The sequence below is a fragment of the Acinonyx jubatus genome, chromosome D1, assembly GCF_027475565.1.
Source record: "Acinonyx jubatus isolate Ajub_Pintada_27869175 chromosome D1, VMU_Ajub_asm_v1.0, whole genome shotgun sequence".
In the NCBI taxonomy this organism is placed as follows: Eukaryota; Metazoa; Chordata; class Mammalia; order Carnivora; family Felidae; genus Acinonyx; species Acinonyx jubatus.
Genome location: NC_069390.1, coordinates 39,437,044 through 39,459,408, shown reverse-complemented (window position 1 = coordinate 39,459,408; position 22,365 = coordinate 39,437,044). Strand labels below are relative to the sequence as shown.

General features: G+C 48.6%; 1 protein-coding gene across 2 annotated transcripts in view; it reads left to right on the top strand.

The window, feature by feature from the left end:
- Nucleotides 1-4,194: 4,194 nt before the first annotated feature.
- The window catches only part of NAV2 (neuron navigator 2), a 394,263-nt gene continuing 376,092 nt past the window's right edge, over nt 4,195-22,365 (top strand). The window contains exon 1 of one of the 2 annotated variants that reach the window (XM_053203382.1): nt 4,195-5,563. In XM_053203382.1, the coding sequence (XP_053059357.1) occupies nt 5,306-5,563 (258 nt within the window). In that variant the 5' untranslated portion in view covers nt 4,195-5,305. The remainder of the gene's footprint in view (nt 5,564-22,365) is intronic. The other variant, XM_053203383.1, reaches the window with a different exon arrangement.

The window sequence follows — 22,365 nt, the reverse complement described above, 5'->3', positions numbered from 1 at the left end:
CGAACTCACGGACCGTGAGATCATGACCTGAGCCGAAGTCGGACGCTTAACCGACCGAGCCACCCCGGCGCCCCCGGATTTCCATTTTTTAATTGCGTAAAAGGGCAATCCTCTGACTGGGAAACAGCAGGTGCATCGTTTTTTGGACCTTGAAAGCAGGGAACAAGACTTTACTCTTACTTACTCTCTATCATAATGCCCAAAGCGTGGCACACAAATGACCCTCAACAATTTATTCATTGAATTAATGATTGAGCCCCTCCCTATTTGAGTGAACGCAAGCATACACGCATGCGCACACACACAAACACACTCCCCACAATCCAACCTCTACAGGTAGGCAAACCCACAGTCTCCCAGAGGTCACCATTATGCATATTGCTCTGCACACAGAGCCATCTGGAAGAAGGTAGGTTAGAAGTGAGTGAGGAGCAGGGTGAGTGGGCTTTCTAAAGAGCTGGGCTAAGATTCTTAGCCTGGCTTCTCTGCAGTCTGAGATAGGTATGCTCTCGATTTGGGCCCTACCAAAATGTGGGTATTTGTACCACCTCTGAGATATGTGTCATAAGTTGCCAACCCATGCCCATAGAAAATTAAGGAAAAGTGTGTTTTCAAAAATAAGCTAGTGTGACTTTATTTTTGCTCCCGTATAAACTCATGAATGCTTTTTATATTATTCCAGAGACTTGCAACCTTTCCCTTCGTCATTTATAGTCAAGGGTTTCCAAGAGACTGCTGACTTTTTCTCAAGACCCTTCCATTTTTCTGTGATAGGCTGGGGTTTAGATGTCTCAGGTTCTTCGCAGGACTGTCTTCTTGGGAGGTCAGGCACAGCGAGGGGTCTTTCACTCAGATGAAGGATGGGTTGATGGGGCTGGTCAACTGCAGGTCAGCTCTGAAGCGTAATTCACACCCACCTAATCAGCAGTGGCTGATATTGAGGATCAGAAAGCAGTTGGAGCATCCGGATGTGAGGATGGCTCTTAGAACCTGGGAACTGTCGGAGCTCTTAGGATGATTCAGTGATCCTGAGAGCTTTAGTGGTAAGTTTCAAATTAGGCCGTCACTGACACGTGGGTGAGTTGGAAAGTTCAGAGTGAGAGAAAAGGAGAGTTGTCAAAGTTGAGATTTAAAATGGTGCGCTATCCATAGTGAAAACAATTAAAAATATTTTTGGGGGGGCACCTGGGTGGCTCATTCACTTAGGCGTCCAACTTCAGCTCAGGTCATGGTCTTGCAGTTTGTGAGTTTGAGCCCCACATGGGGCTCTGTGCTGACAGCTCAGAGCCTGGAGCCTGCTTCAGATTCTGTGTCTCCCTCTCTCTCTGCCCCTCCCCCACTCACACTCTGTCTCTCCCTCAAAAATAAATAAATATTAAAAGAATTAAAAAAAAAATATATATATATATCTGGATAGTTTGTTCTTTCCAAAGCAGTTTGCTATTCTCTGAACCAGTACCTTCTTTAGCTGCCAATGCCAAACATATAGATTTAAAATGACTTCTTACATGTTAACATAGCATACATATGAAAGGAGTAACTTTATAGGGCATTTTTATAATTCGCAATGATCTTATTTAAGGAGGAACCTTGTAACTACCTTTTTTGCCTCAGGGGAAAAGTAGATTTACTCTCACTTTGTCTGGTTATGATGATAAATTATTTTGCTTTAAATAAGGAAAATGAAGGTTAATAGGAAAGATATAAAGGGAAATGAAAAATGTTCCGGGAAAGAGCAAATAACATTATTAAAGGATGAAGAGGTGGGCAAAGAAATTGGAAATAGACTAAAAGATTCACTCAGCTTCCATCAAGAAAGATGAGAAATTAGCAGTCTTTAGTTATAAACTCACAAAGGGTCAAGGTGCATGCTCAATGTTTACCAAATTCTAGAGGATTAGGAAGAAGTCCAAAAAGAATGTACTATTTTTCATATTAGCACATAGTTGAGGGTCTCAGAACCCAAAAAATGACCTTGGCAGCAAATATGATTTAAACAGGAGATCAAAGATGGCAAATACTTAGCACGTCTGTCACCATTTCTATTTCTGCATCCATGACAGACATTATTAATTGATTAGGCTGCTGTTTCCAACTAAACTAGGTAGATGCACCCTCAATTCTTTTCAGCACAGTGTGACAGAAAGTCACTTAAGTACAGATGGTCCTTGAGATGAAACCCTTTTGTTACCTACAGTTTAGCCTTACTACTCAAAGTGTGATCTCCAAGCCACCAGCAGGGGCATTGCATGGGAGCATACTCTGAAAGCAGAACCTCAGCCCTATTCCAGAACTTCTGAATCAGAATCTGTATTTTAGCAAGACCTCCAGTATTTCCTATGTACATTAAGGTTTAGGCAGCCCTGGAAGAGCACTGAGTGCCTGGTATATTCATTAGGGTGTAAGCTGCCAAACTTTAATATGCATCAGAATCACTGACTTAAGCACTTGTTGAACCTAGATTGCTAGACCCCGCCTCCAGATCTTTTGGTTGAGTTGCTCAGGGGTGGGGTTTTCAAACAAGTTTTCAGGTGCTGCTGCTGCAGCTGGTCTGGTAACCATACTTTGAGAAGCACTGCCATGGAATTACTTTGGAATATCTCTGTGAACTTTACCGAAGACTGCAATATCTTCCCATGACTCTTGGTATGTCTGTATGAACCAGAATTCTGGGGAGAGAGTCCTAAGGTTTAATATAGTATAACGTGTCTTATGACATTATATACCTAAATCTAAAAGGCTCCCTTCCTGGAAAATTGCTGCTGTCATCCCTTACTCATTTATTCGATAACAATCTGGGTAGCTGTTGGGTCCACCGCATACTTGATGCCGAGAGACTCTAATGAAAGTTCAAAACACAGTTCCTAACTTCATGAGGCTTACTCTCAAAGAAAATAAAAATGAAATGATAAATAACGGTGGCATCAGATGGCGAAGGGCTGAGTGTTAAGTAAGTGGCACAGACCACGTATGGTTTAATTTCAGAGAGAGGGGGAACACCTGAAATTATATACAAGACTATGTACTTCAGCCTAGCTACAGTAGAAAGTCGCTGTATAGAATTTGTGGAAGATAAGGTTGGGGAGGGAGCAGGCCAGGGTAAGAAAGCACCTTCTCATTTCTTAATGCCTTTTCAAGAGGTTGTTTTAAAACGTTGAGGTTTCCTCTGGTCTGGATAATGATCAATCAATGCTATCAGCATTGTAAATCATGATACAGGGTGGACATACTGGGAAAACCTGTATCTTAGAGACAGAGAGGAAAGACAAACAACGTATAAGCAGAGATGACTGGGGGGAGGGGGGCGTTGGGAAGTAGCCGTAGTAATTTAATAACAGGGATAATAATGCCCAACTTCTACTGACCCCTTTACACTGCCAGGTACTTGTGCTTAACAACTGTCATGCACTATTCATTTAATCCAAACAACAGCGCATGATATAAATGTACTCAAACCTCCTTGCTCCAAGTGAAAACCGAAGCTTTTTAAGGATGCATTACGATTTAAGGTCTCGCCCAGTTTAAATCCAGGCCGTTCTTCAGGGTGGGGGGTCCCAATCCATGAATCGAGAGGGCTCGGGCCTGTCTGGATCATACGTTCCAGTTCTCATAAACTCGGCGTCAGCGAGGAACCCAAAGAGCAATTGAGAGGAGAGAAATCCTCGGACGCATTAAAGTCGGGGAACCTGTGGGGCCAGTGCATCCAAGGCGCGGACAGGGAGGGGCTGCTACATGAAATGCAACAAGGGTTAGCCTGAGCCAGCCGGGGTCATGGAACCTCTCCTGGCTTCCTCCGGCCACTCTGATGACAGAATCTGTAGTAGGTTGCACGGGGGAGCTGACTCGGGGCGGGAGGCTTCCCTGGGTAGTGTATTTGCCTATAAATACTTCAAATAGTTAAGTGAAAACTGAAGGCTTTGAAAGCGGGAGAGGAAGCTCTTGGGAGGGCCCCCGGCCCGCCTGGAAGTGAGGCAGAAAAGAGGAGAAATGGCTGGCGAGTCCTTAACGCCGGAGACGAGGAACAGCCCTGCCCAGACCAGATGGGGGGCCGCAGGGCGGCGGGCGCGATTCCGGAAGATTCAAACCGTTAAGGTGACCAGAACAATTTGAAAAAGGAAACAAACTTCCCCCCGAGCCTCGCCCGCGGGGCCCCGAGGCGGGCCTTTGCATTCGAAAGGGCATTTTTCAAAAGAGGGTTTCAGGGACGCGGGAGTGTCGGCCCGCTGGGAAGCGCGCAGCAGGAGCAGTGCCGCAGAGCGGCCACCAGCCGGCTTTGTACTTGGCGGCCAAGCGCGGCCCCGGAGTTTCGGCCTTGGCCCGGGAGTTGAGGCCACGCCCCCTTTGCAGAGCGAGCTGCAGTCGCTGATTGGCGCGCCACGGACCAATGGGCGCGCCGGGGCGGCCCGGGCTGTCAGCGCGCGCCGCAGCAGCGCCGGCCGCAGCCTGTACTCCCCTGCTCGGAGCCCCGCAGCCAGCGCAGCCTTCCCGGGAAGCGGGGCCGCCGCTCGCGAGCGCAGCCCTGCCCAGCCCGCCAGCCGCGCGTCCGGGTGCCCGCGCCCCACGGCCACAGCCTAGCTGCGCTATAGCTCACGGAGCATGTGCAGACCTACAGGCGCTAAGGTGCTATCTGTCCGGGGACTTATGAGCAGTCGTGACTGTCACGCCTAGAGAGACCTTTCGGGGGCTGTCGCCGCGCCTCTGCGTCGCGGGTGACACTGCGGTGCTCGCGGTTAGGGCAGCAGCTGCCTCTTGGTGGAGGCGTCTTGGGCTCCGTGCGTCCTCCCTCTCCTTCCTCCTCTGCTCGCGCCTTCCTCCCGCCGCTGCTCGCTGCTTCCCTCACCCTCACACCCGCAGCCTCCCGGAGCGGGAAGCCACGCGGCCCCGCCGTTCCTCTCCCAAAGGGGCCTCCTCACTTCGGAGATGCAGTGACAAGTTAATATGGGCGTCCAAGCCTCGGTTTCCCAGGAGGAGAATCGAAAGAGGGAACAGCCCCTGAGCGCCCAGATCCCTTGAACAGGCCGCCTAGGACGCGCGAGAAACCCGCCTTCAGCATCCATCCAGGTGGAACCAGCTGAGCGCAGCGACCAGTCCTCTGCCCCATCCTACAACCCGAAGGCGCGCTCGCCGGTTTGCTCTGACTCCCAGACCCGGGGCTTTCTTTTTTTTTTTTTTTTTTTCCTCCGCTGGTGGTGGGCGCCTCGCGGGCCGAGGCCCGGCGCCTGCTCTGCTGCCCGCGCTGCCTTTAGCGGTCGCCTCCGCCGCCGCTGCCAGGGACGTGCTGGGAAAGCCGAAGCCCCGGGAGAAGATGCCGGCCATCCTGGTCGCCTCCAAAATGAAGTCGGGACTGCCCAAACCCGTGCACAGCGCCGCGCCCATCCTGCACGTGCCCCCAGCCCGGGCCGGCCCCCAGCCCTGCTACCTCAAGCTGGGAAGCAAGGTGGAGGTGAGCAAGACTACCTACCCTAGCCAGATCCCCCTGAAATCCCAGGGGCTGCAGGAGCCGGCGGGGGAGGGGCTCCCGCTGCGGAAGAGCGGCTCGGTGGAAAACGGGTTCGATACCCAGGTGAGAGGCGATGTGTGCCGGGGCACTGTTCTGGGAGGGTGGGCGGGCGAATACTTCTTGAGGGGAAGGTGGCACGGCTGGAGGAGTGAAAGGGCTACCCGGTGGGCGGAGAAGGGAGCCCTTCTACTTAGGCTGGCAGATCTGGGGATGCGCTAGGAGAGTGGGCTGGCCGGTGGGTGTGGCCCGGGTGCCAGAGGTTTGCCTTCAGGAGCTTTGAGAGACCGGGGTGGGGGTATGCCAGCAGCTTCCTTCTGGGGGGTACGGGTGGCGTGTCCATACACACACACACGCACGCACACACACAACCGTGCGGCTCTGGAAATGTCAGTTCCTGCATGTTGAGAGCTTGGCCTCAAGAAGGCAGTATCTTCTGCAGCGGCTGGTTGGCTGTCGGTTCTGCAGAGATTCTGTGTCTGCCAAGGAATGGTCTGAAGTCTCTTGGGCTCGATGCCCCCTGGTCTGGCTGCAAGATCCAGGAAAAGGTGTCTGGGGGGTGCAATCAACCTGTTCCCCTCGGTTTGAAGATGACCTGCCCCTGCCCGTCCCTTGGGCCGACAGGATTCCAGGCACTGTGCTGGGACTGCCCTAGGAGTGCCCGCTGCACCAGCGGAAGCAGGCAGCTGGAGACTCCTGGCGTCTTGGCTGGCTGTTGCGGTGGGGGGTGAGGATGGCGGTGGGGGTGGGGGTGGCTGTTTCCAAATGGCTGCCTGAAGTTAAGCCCCTCCTTCCTGGGTAGTAAATCCTGGCGCTGGTAGCCTGGGTGACTGGGTGTGGGGATGGCTGGTGGCTTGGGCTTGAAGAGAATTGGTGACTTCTACCTTTCCAGACAGAGCCTGCATCACCCAGTCCGGCTGGGTGACAGGCCTTGGCCATGCAATCTCTTTTAAGGAAATCAGCTAGGGCCAATCAGTTTCTCTTGGCCTTCTGCCCTCCCTGCTCCCTTTTTTTTTTTTTTCCTCATCTGGTAGGAGGGAGCAGGGGCATGCTGTATTTTCTTGGCAGTCATTCAGCAGGGACTTTTGGGGACAGGCTGACCTGACGGATGTGACTGTCCCAGTCAGGAGAGGCAGGAAGCCAGAGGGGGAGGTGGTTTGGGGCTGGTGTCAGGGAAGTGGCAACAGACCAGCTGACCTTTTTGGCACTTTCTTTTCTGCTGACACTGTCTCCACCTTCTCCTGGAGCTTTCTCTGATCAGAGGCTAGAACTCAACACATTGCTAACCTTTCCGATGGAGGAACTGGAGCTGGGAGCTAATTGTAAGCAGACTTTTGGAACTCTGGGCTGGAGAAGGCTCTCGAAGCAGATTAAGCTCCCAGGCCAGGCTGATAAGCATGCCCCTTGCTGCTGCACTTGCTAAACATTTTTGGAAGCTGACAGGTTTGAGTGATGGCGTGTGGGAGGAAAGCAAGATTTCACCCTGTGCTCCAGAGGGCCTGTCTCTGCTAGGAGTTTGTGCTGTGTTCTCTTGTTCTGCTGTTAGCCACAGGATTTGTCCAGTGGGCTCCGAAATGGGAATGAGCTCAGGGATTCACTCTTGGGAGGTTTTCCTATCCATCCTTGGAGACGGGGTTTATGAGGTATGGTGGGTGGTATGTGGGAGGCCAGAACAGTGACTCTGGGATGTGACACACACCCTCCAGCCTGATGAGAAGGAACTGAGGAATGAGAGGGAAAGTAGACACAGGGATTATTTCCACCCAGGCAGCTATTCTGCCTTTGCCCATTTGACCCTATATTTAACAAACATGGTTGGAGGACTTGCAGGGGGCAGGTTCTGGAAAGGTGATTCATCACCTTCTTTCCTGAAAAAATATTCTCCAGCTGTTCATGGAGGGGCTGGCAGGGGCCTGGTCCCTCGGCTTTGCTCTCTTCCCTCACTCTTGGCCCACCATACCCAAATGCCCCCATTGCACCTGTCTTGTCCTCAGGGGAGGAGGCCAATCCTTCTGATCATGAGGATGGTTTGGATGGACAATTTCCTTGGCAGGAAATTGACTCCTTCCTGGTGGGCTATCCTATTTCTTACCAGCCTGCTTTCCTTATCCATGTTTGGGCTTCCTGAGGGCTCTTCCCTGCGTCAAGCAGCAGATCCTTGTCCTTACTTACTGCCCCACACTGGCATCAAAGTGACTTTGGCAAAGGCAGTTTTGCCTTCTTTGGACAGGGCCTTCTTTCACTCTACCTAACATAGTAGCCCATTCGCCATCCAGGAAAGCCTCTCTATTATAGCTTAAGGACTGTGTCTGGCTGGACTTCTGTGGTCTGTAATACAAAACCTGGTATTTGTCAGTAGAAGATACTCAGGAAATGTTGAGTTATAGGGCAGATGATATCTTGGGGCCTCTGACTCTCCCTTTTATTCGGGGAGTTTCTCTTAGGAGGATGAGTTGTGCAGGGGTCAGTACACAGATTTTAAAGTCAGGTGGATATCCGTGGTGTCCTGTTTCTGCCATGCACCTGCTGAGTGACCTGGTCAGTTAACCTCTCTGGGCCTCAGTGTTCCCCTCTGTACAAATGGGCAGAAACAACCACACAAATTGTAAGGACTGAGAAAAATAACCTATGAAGTATTTAGCCCAGTGTCTGGCAAGTAAGCAACACTTAATATAATTAGCTATTTATATTGCCAAACCAAGAGATAAGGCTATTAGAACCTAGATCTAATAGCCTCTAAGTGAGAAAAGGCATAGCTTATCTCTCTAGCCCTTGAAAAGGTATTCATCAGTTCACAAGAATTTACAGAGCATCTCTCAGTACCGGGCACGGTGGGAAGGTGAGGGAAGGGCATGACTACTTGTTTAGTGCTCACGGTGCCCGGCTTTTTATATATGATATCATTTCACCCATAGTAACATTTAAAGCAGATGGGACCTTTTGTATAACAATAGTGTTCTATAACAATAATAATACAATAATGGCAATCAAATAATATAATAATGGCAAGTCCAATGATATAATAATGACAAATCAATAATGATATAATAATGACAAATCAAACAATACAATTACTTCCTACATGCCAGGAATTGTTCTAAAGACTAGTGCATAAAAGACCTCATTTGATTCTTATGACAATGCAATGACATAAATGTTAGTATTCTCATTTTACACACAAGGAAACTGAGGCAAAGACCGGGTTAGTAACCTGGGGAGTAGCAGAAGTAGAATTAAAACTTGGACGGTCTGGCTCTGGAGTCCATGCCCTTAACCACTATACATGGGTAAGCACAGAGACTTTCGGCTTACTGGCAGGCCCTAGTGAGACCACTGCTCTAACCCTTGAGCTAGAAGAGTGAGTGAGACTCTGCAAGTCTGGGGGAACTTGCTCTAAGTCATCGTGCTCCAGTGTGATGGAACAGAGAGTCCGACTCAGGTTGGTGTAGCTTCAACACTGGTGGTCCCGCACCCTTCATAGCTGCCTACCTCCATCATTTACCCTGGCGGGTGGATGGGGTACATAGACATGGCCTGGGCCTTGGGGACTTCCTAGTCTAGTTGGGAGATGTAACCAATGTGCCTAGAGCAACAGGACACAACACAGAGAGGGCTGGAAGGGATGCTTGGGGCTCAAAGGAAGGGAAGGGCCACGATGGCTGGAGAAATCCAGAGGGCCTCCTGGAGGAGACTGGGCTTCAGAGATGGGCAGCCCTGGTTGGGTGGGGAGAAGAGGAAGTGACACGCTCATGAGAGGGAAGGATGAGGAACAGGGCCATGTGTTGGTGCAGAGCAGAAGATGATGTCACTGCAGAGAAGCCGCACTTTCATACAACAGGTAATTGTTCTGTATCTAGTATCTTCCTTTTTTAAAATAATTTTTTTAACGTTTATTTATTTTTGAGACAGAGAGAGACAGAGCATGAATGGGGGAGGGGCAGAGAGAGAGGGAGACACAGAATCGGAAGCAGGCTCCAGGCTCTGAGCCGTCAGCCCAGAGCCCGACGCGGGGCTGGAACTCACGGACCGCGAGATCGTGACCTGAGCTGAAGTCGGACGCTTAACCGACTGAGCCACCCAGGCACCCCTAGTATCTTCCTTTTAAAACATGGTGATGAGGGAACAACAAAAGCATCTCGCAGTTGAAGGACTGGCTCTTTCTAAAGTTTGTTTGTTTTGAGAAGGAGAGCACGCATGTGCACGAGCAGGGGAGGCACAGAGAAAGAGAATCCCAAGCAGGCTCCGCACTATCAGTGCAGAGGCAGAGCCCGCCGTGGGGCTCGAACTCACGAACCGTGACATCATGACCCGAGTCGGACACTTAAGCAGACACTTAACCGACTGAGCCACCCAGGTGCCCCTGAAGGATGGGCTTTGCATGCTGGCTGGTGGATGAGAATTCTGTGCATGCAGGCTCCTTAGGAGAAGGTGGGAGGTGGTGTCCATAAAGACCTGGTTCATAATAGACCTTTGGGAAATGACAGTGATTATCGTTATTAGCTTGGGGTTCGGAATATTCAACATGGTAGTTACAGGGGAAGAGAGGCAGTTCTCATGGCTCCTTTTATTACGCAGCAACTCTCTTCGGCCAGTGACAGCCCTCTCCTCCCAAGCTGGCTCTCCATGTCCAATAAGTGTGAGAAGACCTAAGGTAGCCAGCAGACAGCCTTAGGTGCGGCCCCTCTGTCAACTGCCCAGGCCCCTCACCTTGAACCTCTCCCACAAACCTACAGCTCGGCTCCACCCCCACTGGGGGGAGGGGACTGCTGTGGAGCAGGACATCCCTCCCGAATTCTCTTCCTGGTGCTGGGATACCTGGGCCTTCCCCCAAGAGTGAACATTTATAGCATCTGCTCTGTTAACGTGGTGTATAAATTATGACCATATGCAAAGAATTGTTTTAGAGGCATGCTCTGCGTTAGTTCAGAAACCCTGGCCGGCCGACCTTCAGATAAGGAATGCGCATGAGCTATTTGAGGAGAGGTTAGCTTATTTTTAAGAAGCAGCTGCAGGGAAAAAATTATATATATAATACTTTGATATTTCCTGTTTTTAGGAGCCTGGTGTTCAACTTGCAACTCATTTCTTTAAAAAAGTAATTAGAAGTGATTGAAATCCTCTGTGGGTGTTTTAGATGTTTAAAAAGAAAGAGCAGGCGAGGCCCCTGGGAGGAGAGCACAGCTCCAAGCTTACAACCTGTTGCAACTTTGTCCCATTGTGTTTTGATTAGACTCCTTACTCCATCATCAAAGTTGATTATGGATTTGATTAGTGCATTTTTCTGCCATTGTGTTATTCCCTTTCTTCTCCTTCTCAGTTCTTCGAGGGGAATGTATAGCATGGTTATCTGCCAACATGCAAGAATGTTTATATTTCACATATTATTGCTTATTCCGTGGGTTAATTTTCTGAAGACACTTTAAAGGTGGGACTGGTGGCTTATTTGGGATATCGTTATGTGTGTGTCTATAGGTATGTAAATACATCTACTTCTGGCTATGCGTAATACACATGTATACACACACATATACAAACATATACACATGGAACAGCTTAAAGTAATGAGCACATGGAAGCAGGCACACACACATCAAAGGCCCGGCTGGAGGAGTTGCAGCCCGATTTCCAGCTTTCAGGATTGCTGGATTGGCCTCCCCCCTCCTCACACCGTCTTCCTCTGTGACCGAGGCTGAAGCAACCAAATCTTGGTGTCCTGTGTTATTGACTTATACGGCAAGAGATGGGGCCGTGACAGAGGTGTTTTAACTAAGCCTTTGTGAGGTTCCTGAGGCTCGTCTGAAAAAGACAAACTGCCCAGTGAGATTTTGGCTTGGGGTCAGAGATTTGATATCTTAGAATCAGCCTCGGCCGCAGGGAAGGGGGCATTTATGGAGTATCTGCTACGTGCCTGTTAGTCTCTGCTGCTTTAAAAAAATGTATATATGGTCGGCTTTAGCTCAAGCGGTTACTTCGCATGTGGTTATTAAACATATGTATACATATATTATATATATAAAACAAACATATATTTGTTTTGTAAATGTATTTTGTACATATATTGCTTTATACACCTATTTCTTAAATATATATTTGGGTGTATTTGTTTCTATACAACTCGAGACACAAGAAATGGGTAAAATGTAAAGAGGTCTATGCGTTTCATATGAGGAAGCTTAGAGCAAAGGAAATTTGCATTTCAAGGCAGTTTTACATGGTAGATTGGGCTTCACTGAGAGACACAGCAGGATTTGAATCCAGGCTTGGGGCACATTACTTAACATCTTTAATTGTCAGTGTCTTCACCTATGAAGTAGAAACGGGTACAGGTAGGTTATTGAGCGCAGTGCCTGGCATACAGTAAGCATGGTATTGCCTATTTTTATCACCTAAGGTCAGAGCCAAGTTCAGAAACCAGATCTGCCTCATTCCAAGCTCATGTTCTTTCCACCCTCCCTACCTCTCTCCCCAGCGCACGGTTCATTACTTAGAAGGACAGATGTGAAAACAGAGAGCGTAGCAGGGCTTTGGTTAGATGAATGGGAAGCAAGAATAAATTAAGAACAATGGCCTCTAAATGAGTCATATCCAGAGTTGTGAAATGAAACCTCCACATTTTGGTTCCAGACATGCCGTCCCTCTAGCACCAACCAAGCTGAGGGATCTATTGCACACCAAACTTATGGAAAAGTCTTCTTTGTAACACTGTCTGAGCTAGCACTGTAGCCACTGGACAATATAATGGCCTTGCCCAGGACCAAGAATGGAACAGTCCCATTGATTGGGCTTCTGAATGGCTGCTTATTGTTTCGAGGGTAGAAGGAAAGCCCTCTTCCCTCGCGGCTGGCATGATTACGGTGGGAGCCGGACCTTGTGATCTGTTTGGTCATTGAGTTGCCCCAAGGCATGGCCGGCTGCTCAACGGTGTTTTACTAATTGCCTCGTGGCCAATTTGAATGGCTACTCTGTCTCCTGCTCACATTGTTCAAGGAGATGGACAATGTGTTCCTAGAATGTCTTGGTCAGGATGGGTCATGTGATTTGGGGAATAAAACTGGGTCAGGCTTTTTGTGTTTTCAGTCGACACCCGACAATAGTGAGTGACACAAAAGTTTTCTCAGGAACCTCAAGTCACCCACACAGAACCTAAAGTATGACTCATGATTTATGTCCCTTTCCCAAGAAAACAGACCCTCTCTTGTGTTTTGCAAACAATGGCCCCACAGCCTCAGAATATTCTGTCTTTCCTTCCAAGCGAAACCTTCATACCTTCAGTGAAGTTTAGGTTGTTCTAATCCCCACCCTGTCTTGGTGGGAGTCAGGATAATTAGGAGCCTGGTTCCCAGAGTTCTTGTGGGGCCTTTGAAACAAAAAATCCGTTACTCACAGCAGTGTGACACCATAGAAATAATGACAATAAGGGTCACTGACACTGAACATAGCCTCTGTACGAACATAATGCATAGCACCAGACATGTATCATGTCGATCAAGCCTCACAACATCCCATGAGGAAGATGCTACTTCCTGAGGAGAAGTGGAAATGACAGCTCTGGGAGTCAGCAACTTTGGTTCTAGTTCGATAGCGTTGGACGCTTTGCTGCATGACCTTCGACAGGTCCCATTGTCTTTTGAGCTTCAGTTACCTCACCTGTGAAATGGAGAGGATAATTCTTGCTCTCCCTTTTTTGAAGGGTTCTTGCAAAGCTTAACAGATGCAACGATTAGGACCGAGACACTGGCTTAAGCACCTTACACCATAAATATCCTTTAAGGCGACCAAGGCTGAGAGAGGTTAAACTACTTTTCCAAGTAGCACGGCTAGTAAGTGATAGACCCAGAATTTGAGCCCATATCTGTTTCACCCCAAAGCAAGGGTTCCTCAATAGCAAGGGTGAAAGCACTTTGAAAAAAATACCTGATCCTGGGTGGCTCAGTCAGTTAAGCCACTGACTCTTGTCCGACAATCAAGTGTCTGACTCTTGATTTCGGCTCACGTCATGATCTCACGGTCCGTGAGCTCGAGCCCCGCATCAGGCTGTGTGCTGATAGCACAGACCCTGCCTTGGATTCTCTCTCTCTCTCCCTCTCTCTCTCTGCCTCTCCCCTGCTCACGTGCATGCATGAACTCTCTCTCTCTCAAAATAAATAAACAAACATTTTTTTAAAAATCTGAAAAGCGGAGCACCTAGGTGGCTCAGTTGGTTAAGCGTCCGACTTTGGCTCAGGTCATGATCTTGCAGTTCATGAGTTCGAGCCCTGCGTCAGGCTCTGTGCTGACAGTGTGGAGCCTGGAACCTGTTTCCGATTCTGTGTCTCCCTCTCTCTGCCCCTACCCCGCTCATGCTCTGTCTCACTCTCTCTCTCTCTCTCAAAAATAAATAAGCATTAAAAATTCTTTAAAGAAATCTGAAAAGCCATTGTTAATACTGAATCAAAGTAAATCGCTATAAAATTTCCTTTGGGTTGGCACATGTGACATTTGGCCCCTCCCCTCTGCCCCTAGAGTTTGGAAATATTGAAAATATTCTTTCAAAATTAAATAAATGTTAGTTTATTTAGTTATTAGTTAAATCCCTCTGGGATTTGTAAAATTCCAAGTGCACTGAGGCCACAAGGTCCACTAAGTGTTTATCATGGTGTCGCTGGCAGGGCTGGTCCTGGAGAGAAGGGAAAAATGAGGAATTTGATCAGAATCATTTGTTAGCATGAGGAAGCAATCAGGTAAATTCAGATTATGGATCATTCTTTAAAACAACAGGCCTGGTGTCTTCAAAATGGACAGTGTCATGAAAGACAAAAAATTTTAAAAGGTAGATGGAGACCAAAGACCTATGATGACCAAATCCAGTGAGATTCTTGACTGCATCCTGGATGAGCAAAACCATAAATTCTAGAAAGTTCCTTTTGGTGGGGTACCTGGGTGGCTCAGTGGGTTGAGCAGCCGACTTCGGCTCAGGTCATGATCTCACAGTCTGTGAGTTCAAGCCCCGCGTCGGGCTCTATGCTGACAGCTCGGAGCCTGGAGTCTGTTTCAGATTCTGTGTCTCCCTCTCTCTGACCCTCCCCCGTTCATGCTCTGTCTCTCTCTGTCTCAAAAATAAATAAACGTTAAAAAAAATTAAAAAAAAAAAAGAAAGTTCCTTTTGGAGACAATTGGAGATATTTGAATTCAGATGGTGTATTAGATAGTATTCTATCAGTGTTAATGGTATTAGGGTTATGTAAGAAAATGTCCTTTTTCTTGGGAGATACATACTGAAATATCTAGAGATATCTTGGTGTCAGCAACTAATTCTCAGATCACCCAGGGGAAAAAAAATGTTAGTATATCTGCAGAGAGGAGAAAGTAAATGTCATAAAATGTTAACAGCTGATAAATCTAGGTGAAGATACATGTGCAGTTCTTTCAACTTTTCTGTTTGAAATTTTTCAAAATAAAATGTTGAGAGACAAAGCAAAGCCCTGGCTAAAGAGTACACATTAGCAGTCCCCTTGACGTCTACAGTGTACCCAGGAGAACATAAATGAGATAGGAAGGGGTGAGTGAGTGTGTGTGTGTGTGTGTGTGTGTGTGTGCTCGCTGATAATAAATAGCCCAGCCAAGTTTATTTCACTGGGTTTAGGATCTGGACTCTTTATCTCTTTTCTGGTGCAGTGTGAGAATCTTGGCTTAATTCCTATTCTTTCATGAGAATAGTTGCTGACGGTTTATGGAATCACAAGATTCAGGTAGATTTGATAATCTTTTGTAAAAATCTAAGATGTTTCCAAAGTTGAAAGCATAAAAGAAATTGTTTTTAATGAGGGAACTTTTAAAAATATCAAAACCCCTGGTTGAGTCTTACTCATCTACCACTACGTAGGTCTCCTTTGACTGGCTAAATCCTCCTTGTCCTTCACCCATTCAAGCTCAGGCTTTGTGTCACCTCCTCCAGGAAGCCTTCCACCATCACCAGGATAGTACCTCTCCTATATGGTCCCATAGCCTGCTCTGTAGCCCCTACAGCTTAGCCTGTGATTGCTTATTTAGCCAGACCATGGCTTCCCTGAGTCAGGGATGTGTGTCTTTTGATCTCTACTGATACAGGGTCAGCACATAGTAGGTTCTTAGTTAATATTTGCAGAAGAAAAGAAGGATGGGAGGGGGAAGATGAAAGAAAGAATTGAAACACAGGAGTAAGTGAATATTGAGCACCAGCTGTGTTCATGAAGCTATGGCTAAGCCATGTGTTCTGCAGAACTCCCTCTTGGCTTGTGCGCTGAGAAGATCATGTGATGGTGGGTGGCCAAGTGTAGGAGACACAGAGAGGGCAACCTGAACCTTGGTTGAGGCCAGCATCAAAGCTCTCCAACACCAGGTCTTAGAGAAACGTGGCTGGGCTGGCTGGGTAGAAGAAGGAGGCAGATTCCCTTATGCAAGGCTGTTTACAGTGTCTAAACTGTCCGGCTGATCCAATGGAAGGCCTCTCAGGATGTGACAATGACTGTGCAGTAGACTGGAGGGGTGGAGGGGGAGAGAACACTGTGGGCTCTGGAGGGCTTTGGCAGATACGCGCACGCACACACTTTGGAAGGGGGACCTGAGAAAGGTTGTGAAGGATTTTAGCTGGTGAAGAAAAGGGGAGGGCTTCAAGAGTCCCAGGATGGGACAGCCTTCCAGGAATAATGATGACAGCAACCATTTGCGTGCCATTTCCATACACTTAATCCTCACACGAATGTCCTGAGCCAATATTGGTCCTGTTTTACCAGAAAGGAGAAAAATGAGGAGTCAGTAGGGAGACAAGCCTGAGAGGGGCCGTGGAACTTACTCAAGTCACACAGGTGGTATGGACGGGTGACAGAATTCATAGCTGGGTGTCTCCAATTCCCAAATCTCTTGACCTCTGCCTTCTTGTGCCAGTAACTGGAGGAGGCCTGAGCCCCGTACGGAGGTGCTGCTTTAGACAACCAAATGTCCAAACCCTCTTCTCCTTGGAGTCTGCCCCCCACTTCCCTGGCCTTGGCCTCTTGTTTCCTTCTTGCCGGGGCCTTCTGTGCCTGACCCAGCCCGTCTCCAGAGGCTCCGCGTTTACAGAATAAGGATCCCCATTGGCTTTTGCCCACATCCTGCCGCCATGTGGGCACGATCTTGTTCTCTCACTGCCGTGGCTGCCGCCCCCCAGGTCACCCCTGTGCTGCAGGGCCCAGCAGGGTCCATGTGCTTAACAGCTGGCAGGACCTCTCTTCCTGTCCTCTCGCCACAGGCCGCTCGGCTGCAGCACTGTAGACAGTCCCCATTTCATGCTGATTTGCTTTGATTCTTTTCAGACCTGGGAGTGACGCATGTTTACGTCAAAATGCGTGGGCCACAAGTGTTCTAGAGCTGTCAGACCTTCCGGTGTGGGAACTTTGGTTGTTTACTGTCTCTGGACAGAAGAAGGCAGCTTTGGGGGGAACAGCGCTATGTAGGTGACAAAGCCAGATTCAGAATAACCAGGCTCATTGGGATGTCTGCTTAGCGATTGATCTGTGCCTCTCTGGACTAGACGCTTGGGACATCTGAGCCAGGGTGGGCCTTGGAGGCCTTAGAGGCCTATTTCCACAGCTCCATTGAGCAAGTGGGGACAGCATGGCCCAGAGAGGGGTAGGACTTGCCCACAGTCACCCAGCTATGAGAGCAAAACAAAACTGGAACTTTGGCCTCCCGTCTCCTGGCCCCAGGATTCTTTCCACCTCACGCATTGTAAGGAGAGGGTCTACTCTCCTGAGTGGAGGCCTGATGGTTTGAAGAAGTGGAACCAGCCCTAAGCTATGTTCTTTTCCCCCTCCTTCTACCAAGTAATTAAGTATTCTTAATCCCTTCGTATTAGAAAGCTTTTGCATTTGGTTCGGTGAATCAGAAAACCAGGATCCCTTTGTGGTTGGTGCAATTGTAGCAAGAGACTACGTTTTGTGTGAGGCTCAGAGGAAGTCAGTGGTTTGACCAAGACTACACGGAGTCAGTACTGAAACTCTGATTTCATGTCCCTGCTCTTTCTGTCTAGCCTCTTGGATCCCCTCCACCTCCCAAGCTGGAAGTGAGAGCGACCCGGCTTAAAATCTTACCGCCTCATTTATTGCCCAGGTGTCTAACGTCCCCAGTGCTGGTGTGAGGCCTGGGACACTGCAGGCTCAAGAAATAGTTGTTGAACCGCAGCTTAGACAAGACAGTCCCACCAAGCCTCAGTTTCCTCAGGGAAAGTGTGGCATCTCAATGGGTCGTGCAGATTCAAGCAACTAGCGTGTGTGTAAAAATGCCCGGTGTGGAGTAGATGCTGTTATTTACTGAGGACTTACTATGTGCTGGATAGTCTTCTAGGCATTTTATGTGGATTTTCCGACCTAATCATCACAAAAGCAATCGCCTCTGAGTTAGGCACTTCAGTCATTGTCTCCGCTCTGTAGGTGAAGTAAGGCAAGTAGAGAGAGCTCAGTGACTTGCCCAAGGTCCCCCACCTATAATTGCAAGAGCCGGGCTTGCAACTCAGACAGAACCTGCAGAGCCTGAATCTTTTACCCGTTGCGTGGTCCTCCGTCTGTGCTGCTTCTAATTAAACCCAAGGCTAGCTGAGGGCGGGGAGGAGAGAGACACATAGAGCTGAGGGCACAGAGAGGAGAAATGACTCGTTGAAGGCTGTCCAGCGAGAGAAGTAGTAAAACCCAACTGAGACTTGCCTTCCAAAGAAGCGTGGGGCTTAGTTCTTTAAAAGGCACTGTCTCTCCAATGGGAAGGGACAAACTGCTCAGCCCTGGGAAGCACTCTCAAACTGGACGTGGTCACCAAGAATCAGTGACTCCCGATTGCCTGGTGGACTGTGTGGCTTTCCCCTTTGGTTCCTCCTTCACACTCGTTTGGAATCGTTCCTCCTCTGGATTGCAGAGCAGAAACCAATATAAATCTGACCTAGTCCCTAGAAATGTTTACCTGGCTAAAAATATGCCGGCTTTGTTATATTTTTAGCCAAATTTAGATTGAAATATATGAATTGCCCACACCCATGTATTAGGTATGAACTGTTGGTACATTTTGTAACAGGAAGCTGCTGGTTTTCCATTCCAAAGAACTGGAATTCGGTCAGAAATTTGTCATTTACAAATGCCAACTCTCACCACATTCCACTGCTGTTTTTAAGAGCGTCTCGTCACCTGGATTCAGAGGAAGCAGACCATGGGTGAGGCCAGGCTGGCCAGGCTGGCTTGGTGGCTTCTCCAGGTCTGGTGACTTCCAAGCGACCTCCATCTGGCTCTCCCCAGGCCCACGCCATCTGCAGTGTGTTGCCTTTGGACTCGTGTATGGGCAGACAGGGTGCTTATTTTAGAACTGGAAGGAGAGGAGATGTATCAATAAAAAAAAAGAAAGAAAGAAAGAAAGCAAGCAAGCAAGAAAGGAAAAATCCATTCAGTGGTTTTAAAATATCTCACCCTTAACAGGGCAGATTATTTTTGTTTCTTAAAAACAATTGGTCATTTGCTCCTCGAAACAGAGCTAGAAAGAGAGATGTACAGGACTATAAAAAAGGAAAGGACTGGCAAGGTGTCCTGTTGGTTGTATCACCCTGACCCACCGCCAACCTCCAAAGCCTCTCCTGCTCCTGCTGGGCAGACTTGGGAACCTTAGAGCTATATCACAAAGACCCTGTTTTCTTATCCTTTATTTTATAGATGAGAAAGCCAAGCCTCAGGGCCTTTGCACTTGTTCTTTCTGCCTGAAATGTATTCCCAGATATTGACATGGTTCATTCTGTGACCTTTGGGCTCTGTTCAGATGTCACTTTATTAAAGGTACCTTTTCTGACCACCCTGTATAAAATAGCAATCTGTCCTTTTATGTCTCCTTACCTTGCTTTATTTTTCTCCAGAACCAGAGCAGGCTCCTGGCGTGTTATGTGTTTGTTTATTATGTGCCTTCCTCTACTAGACTTTCAGCTCCATGAGGACAAGGGATTTGTCCATCTTGTGCACTGCACCTAGAACAGTGCCCAGCACATGGTAAGTGCTTACTAAGTATTTAGTGAGTAAGTGACAGGGGCTCATGCAGGATTTTAGGCAGAGCTGGGACAAGCATCCAGGTAGGACTCCCAGTCGAGGGCTCGGACTCTGTTTCCTCACACCCTACTGAGAAATCGACAGTGTGTTCCTTAAGATGCTAATGGGCTGGGGCTCCTGGGTGGCTCAGTCGGTTAAGCATCCGACTTCGGCTCAGGTCATGATCTCGTGGTCTTTGAGTTCGAGCCCCGCGTTGGGCTCTGTGCTGACAGCTCAGAGCCTGGAGCCCGCTTCGGATGCTGTGTCTTCTTCTGTCTCTGCCCCACCCCTGCTCACGCTCTGTCTCTCAAAAATAAATAAACTTAAAAAAAATTTTTTTAAAGATGCTCATGGGTCAAAATGTCATCCTTTTGGCAGTTTTATGTCTTTCATGGGGGCTCTTAGTGCAAAGAGTGGGTGGTTGTCTTAGCCCAAAAGTCAGTGTCTTCACACAGAGATGTGGGTGAGTTAGGTTTCTGGGAAAGGGTAATATTTTTGCTCAGGTTGGGGAATTCTTAACTTATGAGCAGACTCTTACTTTGTCCAAGTTTAGGGCTGGCTCTGAGATGTTCACAGTAGAATGTGGGGCTAAAAATTGGGTTTGCCAACAGGCACTGGCTCCATGTTGTCTTCAGTTTCCCTTCCTTCTCCCTTTCCTTCCTCCTTCCCTCCCTGCTTTCCTTCCTCCTCTCTCCCTGCCTGTCTTTTTTCAGGCCTCTTTTTGTGCTTTAACCTTTGTTAATAAGAGTATGGTCTGTGGACCAGCAGTAATGACATTACATGGAGGCTTGGTAGAAATGCAGAGTCTTGGGCCTAGTCCCAAGCCTTCTGAACCAGATTTGCATTTTAACAAGACCCCCCCGCCCCAGTCATAGGTGAATTAAAGTTTAAAAAGCAGAGGAGCATTTATGCCCTTACCCCTTCAGAACCAGGACTTACGAGAAGCCCCCTTACTATACTCAGTCACCACCTCTGTCTGGAGGCACAGACCCCATTGCTTACAATTATTTTACCCTGCGATTAGGGATGGGAGGGATGGACAGGGCAGCCCTAGAGGGAGGGTATCATGAAAGAGACTCTAGAATCCATGCCCACTCGATTTCTTACATTGCTCTGTCTTATTGGCCTGTGTGCTGGGCTTTGCAGCTGATGTTTGGTCAGCACGATGGGTGTTTGTAATCTCTCTGGTAACTGCAGAAGGAGGGGAGCGCTAGTCTCTGATGCAAGAGCTCAGGATTAGAGTTGTAGCTCTCCACCCTGCCGGGTGTGCTCTGGGCTAGTTGAGATGGCATCTTCCAGAAGCTGGAGGCAGTTCCAGCTTCTCACAGATGGGCTGTGAGATCCTTTCTAGCCCCTTCAGCAAACGGAGGACAGCCATTCCCACTGCCTTACAGAGCCCAACTCCCACAATCCCTTGCTGTTTGGAAGTCTCCTTCCCATTCTCCTTGAATTGCAATTGGAAATTAGAGTGCTTGATTTCAGCACGTGGTTGGGAAGGAGCAGGATGCATCCTCTGAGTACTAGGGGGAGGGGCTCGCTGCCCTGGCGATTCTGGGCCTTCCTTCTCTGCCTAGGGAAGCCTTCTCAATGGGCAGGTGCCGTGCATATGCAATCTGCCTGCCTGCTGAGGCATTTCTTTCAGTCATGCTGTGGTTATGTATTGATTTGGGGACAACCCATTGGTAAGAGTGGAGCAGATTAACTGAGCCTCTGAATCAGGCTGTTTGGTGAAATTGTTGTCTAATGCTGACATTGGAGCTTTTTCCTGCATTCTGTATAAATTGGGGCTATTTAAAAGCTGCTCATACGGTCACTGGTGCCATAGAAACGGCCTGTCCTTGTGCACAGGCCTGTCTCAGTCAGGCATGGGCCATTGCAGGAGGAGAAAGAGGCTTGGTGTCCTCGTGGGAGTCTGCAGGAGGAGGAAAGGTAGTGGAGGGGGCAAAGGGGTGCTTTCTTCCCCACTTCCCAGCTCCTCTAGACTCGTCTCACATAACTCCATCCAAGCCACGTGGAGGAGACATCCCCAGCCACCCTCAAGTCCAGCCCTGGCCCTGAGTGGAGGCAGAGAAACTGCCCTGTGACAAGCCTGATACCCAGAAGGTACTTGTGTATGTGTATGCATACGTGCATGTATGCGTGTGAGCGCCTGTGTGTGCACAGGCACGTGTACGTGTGTGCGCGTGCACAAGCATGTGTGTGTGTGTGTTTCTGTCCAGATGCTCCTTGAGAGGCTGTAGAAAATCCATTTTGACCCCTAGCAGCACCATAGCAGCAAGGCAGTGTGGGGAGGCTGAAAGAGCACTGTTCTTGGAGTCAAGAGACTTGAGTTCTCTTTCTAGACCTTCCTTTAACAAACCGCGTGACCCAGGCACATAGTTCTTTGCCAGGAGCATGTGGAGTTATTCAGATAGTACACATGTCCAGACGTCTCCCTTACAGAGGCAGGCCTGGGGTGAGTCTTCAGCATCTGTATTTCTCAGGGTTCTGCAGCAGATTCCAAGGTACACGTCGGGGTGCGATTTCTCAGACTTGAGACCAGCTCCGTCAGAGAAGGCAGGATAATGAAGTGGGTAAGAGCAAGTGGTCACGGCCACGCAGACCAGGGTTTGGATTCCGGCTCTCTCCACATAGGATACCAGCTTAGGTGGGTTGCTAAATTTGCCCCCGCCTCCTCATCTGCTCTAGGGGCGTGAGATGAATGACCTCACAGGGCTGCTCATGCCACAAAGTATATGAAGCATGTGGCAAGCACCTGGCATGTGATGAGTTCTCCATAAATGTTAGGTCTTGGGTATGTGTGTGTGTATTTTTTGCTGCACC